We start from the raw sequence: 13,983 nt of genomic DNA on the forward strand, positions 1-13,983 counted from the left end.
ACAACTTTTTGGTGGATGAAAAATATATATAAAATAGAACCAAAAAAAGTGTGACTATTCAGAGGTTGAAATTACTTGCAAATCATAATTTAGTACTTACAGTATTCACCTCTGAAGCGACTGTAAAAATATGTCCCAAAAAGTTGCCTCATCAATCGCTATCCTGCATTTTGGACTTCGAATCCTGCTTGTTTCAGTGACTATCGAAAAGCTCTCTCATTGTGGTGGGGAGGTTCAGGTTACCCACCAACTTGCAAGTGCCTCGCTTATTCATGTATGAAGCTGTTTTTGAAGCGAGAGAGAAGAAAGGGTATTCCTGCCCCCAAATCCCCCTTTCGACACAGCTCAGTTAGCATCACACAGCTGCAGCATGTTGACATAATAAACCAAGTCCTTGTAAAACTTTGAAGATACTTTTCAGTGATGTGAAATGCACCTTTAGCTTGGTATCAATGCAGGTGTTATGCTTCTGATAATAATTCCACTGAATAACTGCAGAGGTAAATACAAATAGACCTTATATGATATCAACACAGATTCACTGCATTTCGTTTTTCAACCACTACAGTTATAAGATGCATGATAGTCATTTGCACAATGCTGTAAAATTGGGCCATGAAATAAGGTTGATAAAATCCAGGGCAAAATTACATATTATAAAGCTGCTGTACAGTAAACAGACGAGGTTAGACTGCTGTCTTCTTTGACAGGATGCCCATACATGGAACTAACTCTCAGTTTAAAAACGGAATCTATTCTACTATAGCTACATTTAAGGCACTGATATTCATGTGCAATAATTATTTCCAGTTAGATGCATACATTCAAAGTGTGCTTGTATATTCATTCAATAGTTGTTTGGTTATTTTATTTTTGTTTTGCAGAAGGTTTATGAAGGGAAGATATATAAAAGGCTGAGAACAAAAGTCCAAAATATTATTTTGGTGCTTGTTGACTTCCTTACTGATTAATCTTCCCATGAAGATGAATGCATTTTCCTGATCCATTGGTAGTATTTCTTAATGAAATGTTAGAAAATAGTGGGAAATGCTGATGATACATTCAGAAATTAAGTATTGCAAATAGAAGTATTAAAAGGCAATGATTGATTTTCTGTGGTAATGTCAATTGAAGTTGTGTATAAACTCCTGCTATAACATACCATTGTCTCTGGACGGTTATTTATTTATTTATCTATTATTATTATTCTGGACAATTACACACAATACACAATTTTCTCTTTGCATATTCATACATATTACTTTGTGTTATCGTCCGAAGGGTGGCAGGAGAAGCCAAAGGCTTATCAGGTCCCGCCCCCACTGCCATAAGATTCAGATACACAGATACACAGCTACTGATACAGATAAAACCGTTTTTTTTTTTTTTTTTTTTTTTAAGAAGATGCATTCCAATTTTAGGTCTCCTTATTCATTGCCAGTGTCTAAACAGAACATTCAACACAGTTGTATCAACAATGGCCAAAACAAAGTTAGATAGAAAGAAAGTAGACAACCTGCAAATGTCATAAACTTTTTCACTTTGCTACTCAATAACAGTGAGTAAGTGTGGTTGTGAGTAATGAGAGTCCCACCATCACAATAGAGAATACATTTTTGACTGCCAGTAAATGCAGTAGCTGGGTAGAGTGAAATGCTGATACATAATTTTTTGTGGATAATTGTAATGATTAACACATTCCGCTGGTAAATGTGTCTTGTTCAATCCCTGTCACTTCTCTACTTCACACCTACTGTATTTCTACTTCACCGTTACAACATATAGTACGGCTTCCTGTCAACCTGGGTGTGCAGCAAAATGAAATTTGACAGCCTACTTTCAGAAATTAATGGATTTGGAAAATTCCAAATTGTGCTGATGTTGATTCAGCTGAGTTCTCGTATGACTCTGCCATGCCACTTCCTGCTGAACAACTTCATGGCAGCTGTTCCCTCTCACCACTGTAACATCGATGCTCTGCATGAGGAAGTCTTCGGAAATTTAACTCAGGAACAGAAGCTGGCTGTTGGTATACCAGTAGAGCAGGATGGGACTCGGAGCTCCTGTCAGATGTTTTTAGAGCCACAATATCAACTTCTATCAGGCTTGAACAGCAGTAAGGATACACATGCTGTCCTGTGTCAGAATGGATGGGTGTATGACAACAGCACATTTACATCTACTTTGGTGACAGAGGTAAGCGTCTTCAGTACATAAGAAAGTATTATTTCATTTTTTTGTATGTATAAATGGAATGTTGTGTTCTTCAGATACATTAAAGATATTTTGTTTTTGTTAATCAAACAATTGTTTTTATCATTTCTGATTGTAGATTGAATGCTAACATAAAAAATTGTGGTTTTGACCGAAGAGTTCAACCTACATGAGTGACAGCTGCGAGTTGAATTATCATAATACTTTCCATTGTTTCTTTGCAGTGGAATCTTGTGTGCAGCAGAAAAGGGATGAACAAGGCAACAGCCACCATTTTCTTCATTGGTGTTATGGTTGGAGCCCCATTGTTGGGGTTCCTCAGTGACAGGTAGAGTGTAAAAAAAGAAAAACTCACAATATGTCCTCCAAAGTGTCACTCACTCTCTGCAAAAAGTAAGACAAGATTAAAGGGGCAGTCCACCAATTTCACACTTGAAGTTCAGTTCGATGTCACGAAGAGCACTTCTCAACAAGTCAAATCTTGTGGGAATCCTGTGGCTCTGGAAGAGCTTTTTCAGAGACTCAAAAATGTATGTCTGAGATTTTGAAAAATTGCTGACCAGTGTTAAAATTGGAGTATTGGGTTTTGACAAATATAGGAAAAAAGGTGTGCAATAGGGATTCACAGGGATAGAGATTGTTAAGTTGTGAAATAGTGTATCCCTTATGGAACCCCTTTAATAAAATAAACCTGAACTAATGCAATTAAAGACAAATGAGAAGAATTTGTAAATTGAGCATATGTGCAAGATTTACAGTTTCTCAATAGTTTTAAGCTCTTTATTTTTTTTAACCTTTTCTTTGTATTAACAGGTATGGCCGACGCCCGATGCTGTTGGTGTCTTATTTGTCGTCCATGGTATTTGCAGTCCTAAGTGCATTCTCCACATCGTATGTAATGTTTGTCATCATGAGATTTTTCACGGGGATGGCACTGGCAGGGATAAGTATCATTTCTATTGTTCTAAGTAAGTATGCTAATGCTATCACTACACTAACCTCTGAGATGAGGAAAATATTATATGTTTCATCTTTCTCCACATTTAGTTTTAACATTACGTTTCTCCAGATATTGAATGGGTCGGCATTGAAAACAGGACCTTTTCGGGTGTAATCATAAGCCTGGATTGGTCATTTGGAAACATGTTACTGCTTGGAGCTGCATACTTTGTAAATGAGTGGAGGATGCTAATTGTGGCAGTGACTTCGCCCCTGATACTGTCTGTCATTACTTGGAGGTATACAAGTCTTATATTTTACATTTTGCGGCATAAAAAGTGAAATCCTATCAGATGAGACACAGAACTCTGCCATGTTTGTCCCTTCAGGTGGCTTCCAGAGTCTGCTAGGTGGCTCTTGGCCAACGGGAAGGCCGATGCTGCTCATCAATACATAATGAGATGTGCCGAGATGAACAACAGGGCCAAGTGTATAGCCAATGTCACACCAAAAGTACATTTAAAACATTGGTTATCTGACAAACACACAGTGATTTGATTAAGAAAAAATACCTTCGAGTGCAGAAGTGTTGTGAATGATTTTAAATTTGTGTTTACTGTTTCTCGACAGGCATTGCTGGAATCTGCAGAAAATGAAACTGTAAATAAGAATTACACTCTTTTAGATCTTTTTAAGACCCCAAATATGAGGAAAATCTCAATATATTCAGGGATAGTATGGTAAGTGAAAAATTCATGAAATGTGTTAAATGAGTAGTCGTTTGGTTTCTTTCTGAGAGTTAAATAAGAAAAATATGCCAATCTCATGTTTGCGCATTTCGTAGAGAGCTGGAGCCAGGAGACGATCTGTCTGTCAGCACCATTTCACCTCCCTTTACTTAAAACCCACAAATGTGTGTTTGTTTATATTTCTGATTCTGTATGGATTACACAAGCCAGACACAATCCGCTGGGTGGTTTCTGATCTTGAGGGAGATAGCTACATTGTAGCTGTGTCCCCTTGTTTTTAAGTGATACCGTTAGATATCTTGGTAGCAATCTTTTTATGCAACCTTTAGAACTAAAGGGAATAAGCGTATTTCCAAAAATATTTAACTATTTGTTCAACATGCAAATATAAACTATTGACAAAATATCATCTTTCATATTACATATTGTACATGCTACTGTAATATTTTTATCATAATATGCAATATGATAAATAATTGAAAGATGATTGATTATTTTAATGGTAATGGCGTATAATGCATTGTCGTGGCTGTCTTCTATCAGTTGTACTGAAAATGTCAGCCATGTTTTTGAGAGTCAAGGTACCGTACTTATTCCCCTAAGGTTATTACTGTCATGTCAGTATATAACAGCTCATTTCATTGTTTCATTTTCTAGGTATGGAGTTGCATTTACATATTATGGGATATCTCTGAATATCACTGGGTTTGGATTAAACCCATACCTCACGCAATTTGTATTTGCATTCATCGAAATGCCAATGAAAGTTGGTGTGTATTACTTGCTGAAGAAAGTTGGCAGAAGGCCTGGTCAGGTTGGATTCCTGCTGGTAACTGGTCTCTGTCTCTTCATCAACTTATTTGTTGCACAAGGTTATTTTTTTATTATTATTGTTATCTTTAAATCGTATCATTTTGTTTTAAGTCTTTGGAATTATCTTGATCAAATATCTAAACGTTGTCCCCTCAGATAAGCAGGTGATTCGTACTGTGGTGGCAGTCCTTGGAAAAGCCATGTCAGAAGCTTCATTCACGACCGTATTCCTCTACACAGTTGAACTCTATCCCACAGTCGTAAGGTAAGTCTACAACAAACCAGTGAAGCCAGTTTGATCACAGACAAATAATTTATTTTCTGCTGTGACCACATGTACTGCAGGTTTACATTAACCTCCGGACTTTGATTTTTCAGACAAAATGGTTTAGGCTACACCTCGTTCATGGCACGGCTAGGCGTCTCCATATCTCCCCTCATCGCGCTATTGGAGGACGTGTGGCATCTCCTCCCTACAGTCGTTTACTGTGGGGTGGCAGTCGGGTCTGGTTTAGTGGCTTCACTCCTGGCTGAAACATTAGACACCCATCTGCCAGAGCTCATTGAGGATCTTGAGAAACCAAGGTACAGAGGAAACGTGTGAAAGGAGGAGTACATGTAATTCAATGTTCAAGCTACAGTTAACGATAAGCAAACTCAGTGAACTTAAATGCAGTCCTGAGGCAAGTGGGTAACCATCATTTCAGTACATTTAATCATTTGTCCAAAAATAAATGTTTGTTCATGTCCTTTCCTGAAAACAGTATTCCATGAATTATATAATGACTAACTTAAGGTTTCTTCTATATTGCAGGGTACGCTCAACAAATACGAAGGAGATTCAATAATAATCACAACTATTGAGAAGAGATGTAGAGTGAGATAGTGATAGGCTTATTCAGCGTATTTGTTACACAATTTATTACATTTTAATAATTGAAGATGAACATTTTAAAACTATTAAAATCCCAATAAATAGTTGGACCAACATTTCACATATCAAAAGGAAGACTGTTTGATTTATATACCGCACAGAAGGAAGTCGGAAAATAGATGCAAACAGTAGTGTAACTGTATATTTTCTTGTAGTTAGCAATAAAGTTGTACTAAAAGAAAACATGACTACTGGTTTTGATTGAATTAGATATTTTTGTAATGATATGCGTGTTCAAGTCTTATTATAGGCTGTTGTCTTGGTTCAGGGAAATTTCCTGCCTTTCTGTTTTAACATAAAACTGCCCTAGCTCTAGAGCAGTTACGGTCTGGTTCTCCTCTGACTTGCCAATCAAGAAATGTTTTTGTTGCTGCACCTCAAGGACTGCTTTTATTAAATGTGGAGTAACGCAAGGTTCCATTTTGGATCCTTGGTTTCCTTCATTCCTGTATCCATTGGGACTTCTTCATCACCACAATGACAAACAATTATATATTTTGTTAAAACCCGATGTCCATTGCAAGCCACCTTTTCTTCTCAGATGATGAATAAAATAATGGGTGTCCCACAATTTTTTAGTCTTGATCCTTGGACCTAACCTAATGTCTAAACAAATACAAACATTTTGCCCTCTTGGGACACTAATAAAAATCTTGAATCTTGAATCTTGAAAACATTCCTTAGCCACTTAATTCCTGTACCATCTTTGACCTGAGTCTGGCGCAACACACTATAAACAATATATATTTCAGGAATTAGAGCAATTGTTTCATTCAGTAGTGGGAACATTTTTTGCATGTTTTTATCTTAACGTCTTCAACTGCGTTAATATTCCATGTTTTGCACAATACCATTGTACTTGCTGAGAACCAATGTCACTAACTGTGTATAACATTTGCAATATATTGTATGCATCATATGTTTTGTAATAAAAATCTTAATCTGCAAAAAAAAACTATTTTAAACTATACAGAGTCAAGTGTCTTGCTCAGTGACAGTATCTGAGGATCAGCATTACTTTCAGGGGTTCAAACAGTCTACTGACTACCTTCTTCATCTCTATAATTACCAATGTGAGTTGCATGTTTACAGTATATATGCTTAATAACTAAAATACTTGTCATTTTCAACTGAGTGCAATGCATTGTTGCACTGAATGTATTCCATTGCTGGTGTTCTTTCGTCAAAAAAACATTATGTATTTAGAGAAAAGCTCTACACTTGCCATAGTTCTACAAGTTTGACAGAGCATGCATTGTCTGTTTGCAGTCTCTACTAAACATTCACACATTTTCACAGCTAACCATGAACCAAAGCTCTTGACAATATACCAAAGGATATTGGCTCAGTTTCAAACTAACATCTTGTGTGCTTTGTGTTTCTGATAAGTTTCAAAAATATTTCTAATTAGTATTTTTTCTTCACTATCTTATTTTGAATATTACATTTTTGCAATGGTGGATGGCTTATGAAGATTCCGTCAATTACAAATCTCTTGATGATAATTCCTACTGTGACTTTGCCTTTCCACTTGATGCTGAATAATTTCACTGCAGTCATTCCCTTTCCCAACTGCGACACCCATTGTCTGAATGAAGCTAGTGTTTAAAAAAAAATGTATCGCCATTGTGTACATTTTAACACCGTTAACATTAAAGTAAAATAAAGTAAAGTAAAGTAATAATTTAGTTTGTTCTCCATGGGTAAAGGCCGGGTTAAGGGCGTCCTGAGCCTATTACAAGAAACCTCTCAAATGTTGCCGAATTTTGTATGAACATTTGCGTGTGCGATTAAAATTATTGCTCAAACCTGGGCGGAAATGGCAAAGTGGGTAGGGCGGTCAATAAATTGCTCTTGATGGTTCAGAAAGCGCCTTGCATGGCAGCTACTGCCATTGGTGTATGAGTGTAAATGGGTGAAATGTAAAGCACTTTGGGGCTGAGAAAATCGTCTAAAGAGCGCTATATAAGTCAAGACCATTTAAAAGCCTCCATTTTCTCAATTTTAACAAATATTTTGATTTTGCCAAATGTGTATTGCTCAAGATACATGATCAATATATATATAAAAAATTAAAAATAAGAATATGGTTGTGGTGTTGCTACTAATAACTTCAACACCAAAAATTGATTAATCTAAAAATAACAGTTGTATATAATTATGAACTCCCAAATTCCCCCAGAGTGAAAGCAATACTAACAAATTGCTGTTTTTGCTTGGAAAAACAACATTCACAAGAATTACATTGTTTTCAATTAGTAATTCCTAATTTATGCCTTAAAGCTCACTCATGGCCTCTTAAAGGAGTGTCTGTTTCCCCTCTGATTATGAGTATTATGAGTGCTGTTTTCTCCCTGCTGACTTTTCTGCTGGACTGGAGGCTTGTTTGCATAATGTAAATACATAAACTTTCTTAACTGAATTTGGAAGTTTTCAAAACTTTAACATAGCATGCTTAAGATTCTACTTTTTTTGTGTTTCAGAAGATGAGAGACATCTCTTAGTTAACTGTTTTCTTCATGGCAATTAATAAAAACATGTTTAAATAAATAAAAATGTAATACTAAAGTATTTCTTACAACAGCTAGTTTATTATACATCTATTGATGCACATAGACACATCATCAGTGATGGAACCTGGGGTCATTGGGTGTTTCGGGTCTCTCAACATCATACACCCTTACTCAAATTAAATAAATGATCAAATTATGAAACCTTGTCTTACATACTGAGGATCCTGCTTTAACGATTGTCACAAATTCACAGTTCACACTGACTTAGACAAATGTTATTTTAGTGGTTAAATTAGGTAAAACATTCACCAGTTTCAACTGCAATCCAGCAGCTGTGAAATGCCAAAGGTTGTTCTGTCCAGAGAGTCAGGTTTGCACACTGCTTCCTTTTAGTATAAAGGCATGAGCAAATGAGAACAGTTTCATTTTTCAATTTCAAAGGAAGACATTTTGCACACCATCGGAGGCCACAATGAAGTTTGAGAACATTCTAGACGATATTAATGGATTTGGAAGATTTCAGATAATGATCATTGCAATTAACTTCATTGGCCGCTTCACACTGCCATGCCACTTCATGCTGAACAACTTTGTAGTGGCTGTACCCGATCACCACTGTGACATCAGTTTTCTGGATGAGGGAGTTGAATTTAGGAATTTATCCCAGGCAGAGAAACTTCTTGTTAGTCTTCCAGTACAGCAGGATGGGACTCCAAACTCCTGTCGGATGTTTGCAGAGCCTCAGTATCATCTGCTGCTCAACGCTTCAAACATCACTGAACTGCCCACAGTGCCTTGCCAGAACGGATGGGTCTACGATAACACCACCTTCAAGTCTACTGTGACCTCAGAGGTACATGTCTTTTTCATTTTTAAAACATAAAACAAACTAATATACTTGTTGATCACCATGAACTTCTTCCAGGGAGATATCCCTTGTGTCATCAAAGAAATGTGTGAATTTGTCCCCTTTCTGTATTTGTTTGTACAAGTGGGACCTGGTGTGTGATAGTAGAGGGAAAAACAAAGCAACTGCTACAATCTTCTTCATCGGAGTGATGCTTGGAGCCTTGTCTTTTGGGAGTCTCAGTGACAGGTATCGCAGCTTGGCCACAAAACATTCAGCTCACAACGTTAAAGGGTTTCAAAACAACTAGTAGGCCTAAAAGTTAAAAATGATATGTTTCCCACAGGTTTGGTCGAAGGATCATGCTGCTGGTGTCGTACGTGTCTGGAATGATCTTTGCTGTTGCAAGTGCTTTTTCTACATCCTATGTGATGTTTGCATCGCTGAGGTTCTTAACTGGGTTTTGCATCACAGGCATCGTAATTGTCTCAACAGTCCTCGGTAATAATCATATTTTCTGTTATAAACTGTAAAGCATACCCTATAAAAGAAAATGTCCACTCCGGCGAAAAAAGATTTCAAGTGTATTTTCAAGTGAAAAGTGATGAGGTGTTTGTTCTTTGCAGGTGTGGAGTGGGTGGACATTAAGCACCGGAAATTGGCGGGAGTAATCGACAGCTTATCCTGGACATTTGGGAACACACTATTTGCAGCTATTGCTTACTTTGTGACTGACTGGCGGTGGCTAATTGTTAGCGTCACCTCACCTCTGACCTTGGCCATTGTCACTTGGAGGTACGACTCAAACGCTAAGAAATGTTAGTCCAACATGGACCCATTTAAGGGTTTGAATATAAACATTGGGGGGAAACATTTGTAGTTCAAATTCAATTATCTCGTGGAAACAATTTATTGTCTTGTGGGATTCCTGCTTATGACAATCTCATGTCTCTGTGCAAGAATTTCATTCTATGACATTCAAAGGTGATTTAAACCTGATTAGCTGATTGCTTTCCATGGTGGCTGGGCTCATCCTATGCACACAATTTCCACAAGAAAATGATCTAGAAGACTTAAGGGGCTCTGGATGATCCAGGGGAAGCAGCACAAATGGTGATATGTGATCTAGAGCGATGTCACTTGAGAGAAAAGAGAGTTTACCAGACCTCTATAGCCTGCTCCTCATCTCTGGTTGTGTCTCTATTTAGCCTCAACTAGCATAACACACTGAATCTCCAACTGAACTGGCAGTGGACATACGATTTTACTGGTTATCATTAATTGATTTTCATCTTGAACATGACCATGTTTAATCAGCGGGGTAATGTTTTAAACTTTTGGGAGCTTGCAATATTCAGTGTCAGGACTACTATGCTTTTGCCTTTGTATACCACTTTTTTGTGTTTCCCCTGTACTCAACTGCTGTTAAATACATAGCTTAGGTACATATTCTTATTAAGAAATGTTTGTGCCTTCAACATTAGGTGGATGCCAGAGTCAGCAAGGTGGCTCATTGCCAATGGAAAGCTGGAGCAAGCTCACATATATTTGAAAAAATGTGCCAAGATGAACCGAACAGACGAGTCAATTAAAACAATTAAAACAGAGGTCAGCATATTTCGGATGGTTGTTAAATCAAGAGAACTATCCCAGATCAGCAACAGTCTTGTGCCTGAAATCATCAAGAAAAATATTAGTTTGTGTTGTCTAATAAACTAAAGTTAGTTATCCTTTACATGTGCATTCCATTGTATAAAGAGTTATTTGCTTTGCGTTCTTCCAGACACTAGCCACTATTGTTATGACTGAGAAAAGAGATCGGGCCTATTCCTACATTGATCTGATAAATACCCCCAAAATGAGGAGACTGGCCCTAAGTACTGGTACATTGTGGTCAGTATTCTTAACGTTATTGTGCTAAATAATGACTTAAGGTTGTAAAATATCTGTTTTATCTTTCTGTCACTTTCAGTCAGTTTTACATTTGAAAAAGATCCAGATTATCGTTCTGATTGTATCTTAACAAACTATTTGATTGAACGAGTTTTCACTTTCTTGACCTCTAGGTTTTGTGTGGCAACTTCATTTTATGGAATCTCCTTCAACATCACAGGCTTTGGGCTCAATATCTATCTCACTCATTTCACCTATGCTTTAATTGAGGTGCCAGCCAAAGTATCCGTATATTACTTACTGGATAGGATAGGCAGGCGTCCCACTGAGGTGGGAGCTCTGCTGATGACCGCTGTCTGTCTTGGAATCAACATTGTAGTGCCTAAAGGTAGGCATTTATTACAACAAATACTGATTAAAGCTTCAGGTAATACACTTTATGATAAAAAATTTAACTTTTTCCATGACAGCAATTACATGTATCGCACACAGTATTATATGATATAAAACCAACAGATACAACAGCAAAAAAGGCATCCCTCAGTTACTGTTTTTTTCTCCAGATATGTCTGTTGTCAGAACAGTGGTAGCAGTCATTGGAAAAGGCTTTGCTTCAGCCGCTTTTGGAACTGTTGTGCTCTACAGCTCGGAGCTCTATCCTACTGTAGTAAGGTAACTATCCACGCCTACCTTTTTATCGGTCTTATCAATCTGAACAAAACCTGTCCCATTTTCAGGCTTACAACATATAGTATATACAGGGAAATATAACTCTGCAGGACAAGAACTGATGTTGGAAACTTTCCTTTCCTGTGTGGTTGTGAGCAATGTCTTTAAATTGTTTTTTAGGCAGAATGGTATGGGCTTCAACTCCTTCATGGCTCGACTTGGTGTAGCTGTGGCCCCTTTGATCCTCTTACTGGACGAGGTGTGGAAGGACCTCCCCCAGGTCGTCCTGTGCTTAATAGCTGCACTCGGAGGGATAGTGGCAAGCACTCTGTCAGAGACACGTAACAGGTGCCTGCCAGAGACCATAGAGGATATAGAAGAGCAATGGTAGTTCACACGATGACTGGCATCAGTGCATATTCATAGGTGCTCTTCTGCTTTGTAACGCATTAACACCGCAATAAAAAATAAAAAATAAAAAATCTTGATTTCTTTGGGTAATGTTTTCATCTAGGCCTGCTTAAGAAAAAATCTGATAATTTTATGAAATCCAACTGTTTGGTAGAAAACTGTGTTTTTCTCATCATACTATAGTTTAGGGTTTGGCGCAAGAAGCAACTGTCCAAAACATGTAGAGAATATCCTTGAATATGCAACACAAAGGTGTAGATTTTTATTGTTTTCAGTAACTACTGACACATCCTGTACATTAACCCTCCTATTTTACTGGGGTCAATTTGACCCCACAAGACATTTCTTTTTGCGTGAAAATATGTTTTTCATTCACCAAATGGTCTGAAAATTATAGGGGTTGTTCAATACTATGTTTTATTTAATTTAATAACACCTGTTGTCCTCTGGGGTCAAAATTACCCCGCAGCACACAATGGGGCAAAATGTCACACTATACTGCCTTTAACAGATGAAATACCCACCCCCCCTTCTTCTGACAGTATCCACACACACACCCACCCACACTTCACCAGCACACACACACACACACACGCACATACCTGTTCATGAGCACACACACACACACGCACACATGAGCACTCCCCCCCAAAAAAACACACACAGACACACACCCAACACCTGTGCCTTTGATGTGTGGGGTCAAGCAATGGTTTAGAAAACAAAACGATTGTTTCTCGCAGACTCTGCAGCATTTCAAACCTTAGTCTGAGACACGCAGCATGATCAGTAGGCAGCAGGCTTTACCTTAAGGCTTGTGAGCTCATTTTGAACCAAGTTCAACAAAATGCAATGAAGTGAATCAGCAAAGATCACTCCATAACTACCTGCCTCGCATGCAACTGAGGGACAAATCGAGGGTGACTCATTTCTAAAAAGTTCATTTTTGAAAAGTTTTACTTGTTGTGTTGTTAATTATGTCAGGTAATGAGTTAGGATAAAGTTGAGTCAAAAGCTGAAAAATTGAGGTTAGTGATTATTTATGCTTTTTGCCTTAGAAACAGTCAAACCAGGCGAGAACTGACCCCGCCTGGTTTGACTGTCTAAATCAAAAAATGCATACTTTTATATAAACAAGGTCTGTTGGCTCTAAATTAAAAACTAAGGGAAATATTTGTGGTAATGGGTAGGACTCAAGTCAGACTAAAAGTGTAACACAAAAATAATTGATAATTTATACTTTATAGGCTTTAAAAAACAGCCGAACCGGGTGGGGTCATTTTGACCCCAGAGGACCAAGGGTGTTTGTATTTGCTCCTATCAAAAAAATATAAGTGATTCAAAAACATTTTTTTCACTAACCTTTGACATAAGCCACTCTCTAATGAGTCATATAGTCAAAATCATGTTTTTTTATATAATTTTAAATCGAAAAAAATTGTATATTTTTATGTAAACAAGGTCTGTTGGCCAAAAATTCCAAAACCAAGGGAAATATTTGTGGTAATGGGTTGGACTCAAGTCAGACTAAAGGTGTAACACAACATTTATTGACAATTTACACTTTAGGCTTACAAAAAACACCAAACCGTTTGGGGTCAAAATGACCCCAGAGGACCATGGGTGTAAGTCAGTTGGGAGTACATTACGAGGGTTAAGGTACCTATTTCCTTCTCTCTCTCATACATACATTCAAGATGAGAAGAAATTTGCATAAACACATTTGGGCAGTAAAAACATATCTAATAATGCATACCTTTGAAGTAGCACTTATGTTTGACTTGGTTATATGATGGAAGTCAATTGTTCATTTTAACCTTTTGACCAACTTGGGGATGACTGCTGGGGTTAGGGAAGATATGGAGAAATGAATGGTTTCAATAACAGCGTGTACAGCAGACAAGGCATTTCAACACATTTTGGAAACACAGTAGTCCCTTGAGCCAGGAGACTAAATATAGTGATAAGAAAATGGCTGTATCTTTACGAAATGAAAGTGGT

General features: G+C 37.5%; 1 protein-coding gene across 1 annotated transcript; it reads left to right on the forward strand.

The window, feature by feature from the left end:
* Nucleotides 1-1,818: 1,818 nt before the first annotated feature.
* On the forward strand, nucleotides 1,819-11,962 carry LOC307252294 (solute carrier family 22 member 7-like; the record flags this gene model as incomplete). The annotated part of the gene is made up of 18 exons (XM_080029931.1): nucleotides 1,819-2,196; nucleotides 2,439-2,542; nucleotides 3,028-3,182; nucleotides 3,284-3,452; nucleotides 3,543-3,666; nucleotides 3,784-3,893; nucleotides 4,560-4,774; nucleotides 4,872-4,980; nucleotides 5,094-5,300; nucleotides 8,604-9,015; nucleotides 9,155-9,258; nucleotides 9,356-9,510; nucleotides 9,636-9,804; nucleotides 10,494-10,617; nucleotides 10,793-10,902; nucleotides 11,076-11,290; nucleotides 11,466-11,574; nucleotides 11,752-11,962. 18 exons carry the CDS (start codon nucleotides 1,819-1,821, stop codon nucleotides 11,960-11,962), a joined length of 3,180 nt encoding a protein of 1,059 aa, XP_079886057.1.
* Nucleotides 11,963-13,983: the final 2,021 nt, after the last annotated feature.

This window comes from Ammodytes marinus (assembly GCF_949987685.1).
Source record: "Ammodytes marinus genome assembly, chromosome: 6".
In the NCBI taxonomy this organism is placed as follows: Eukaryota; Metazoa; Chordata; class Actinopteri; order Uranoscopiformes; family Ammodytidae; genus Ammodytes; species Ammodytes marinus.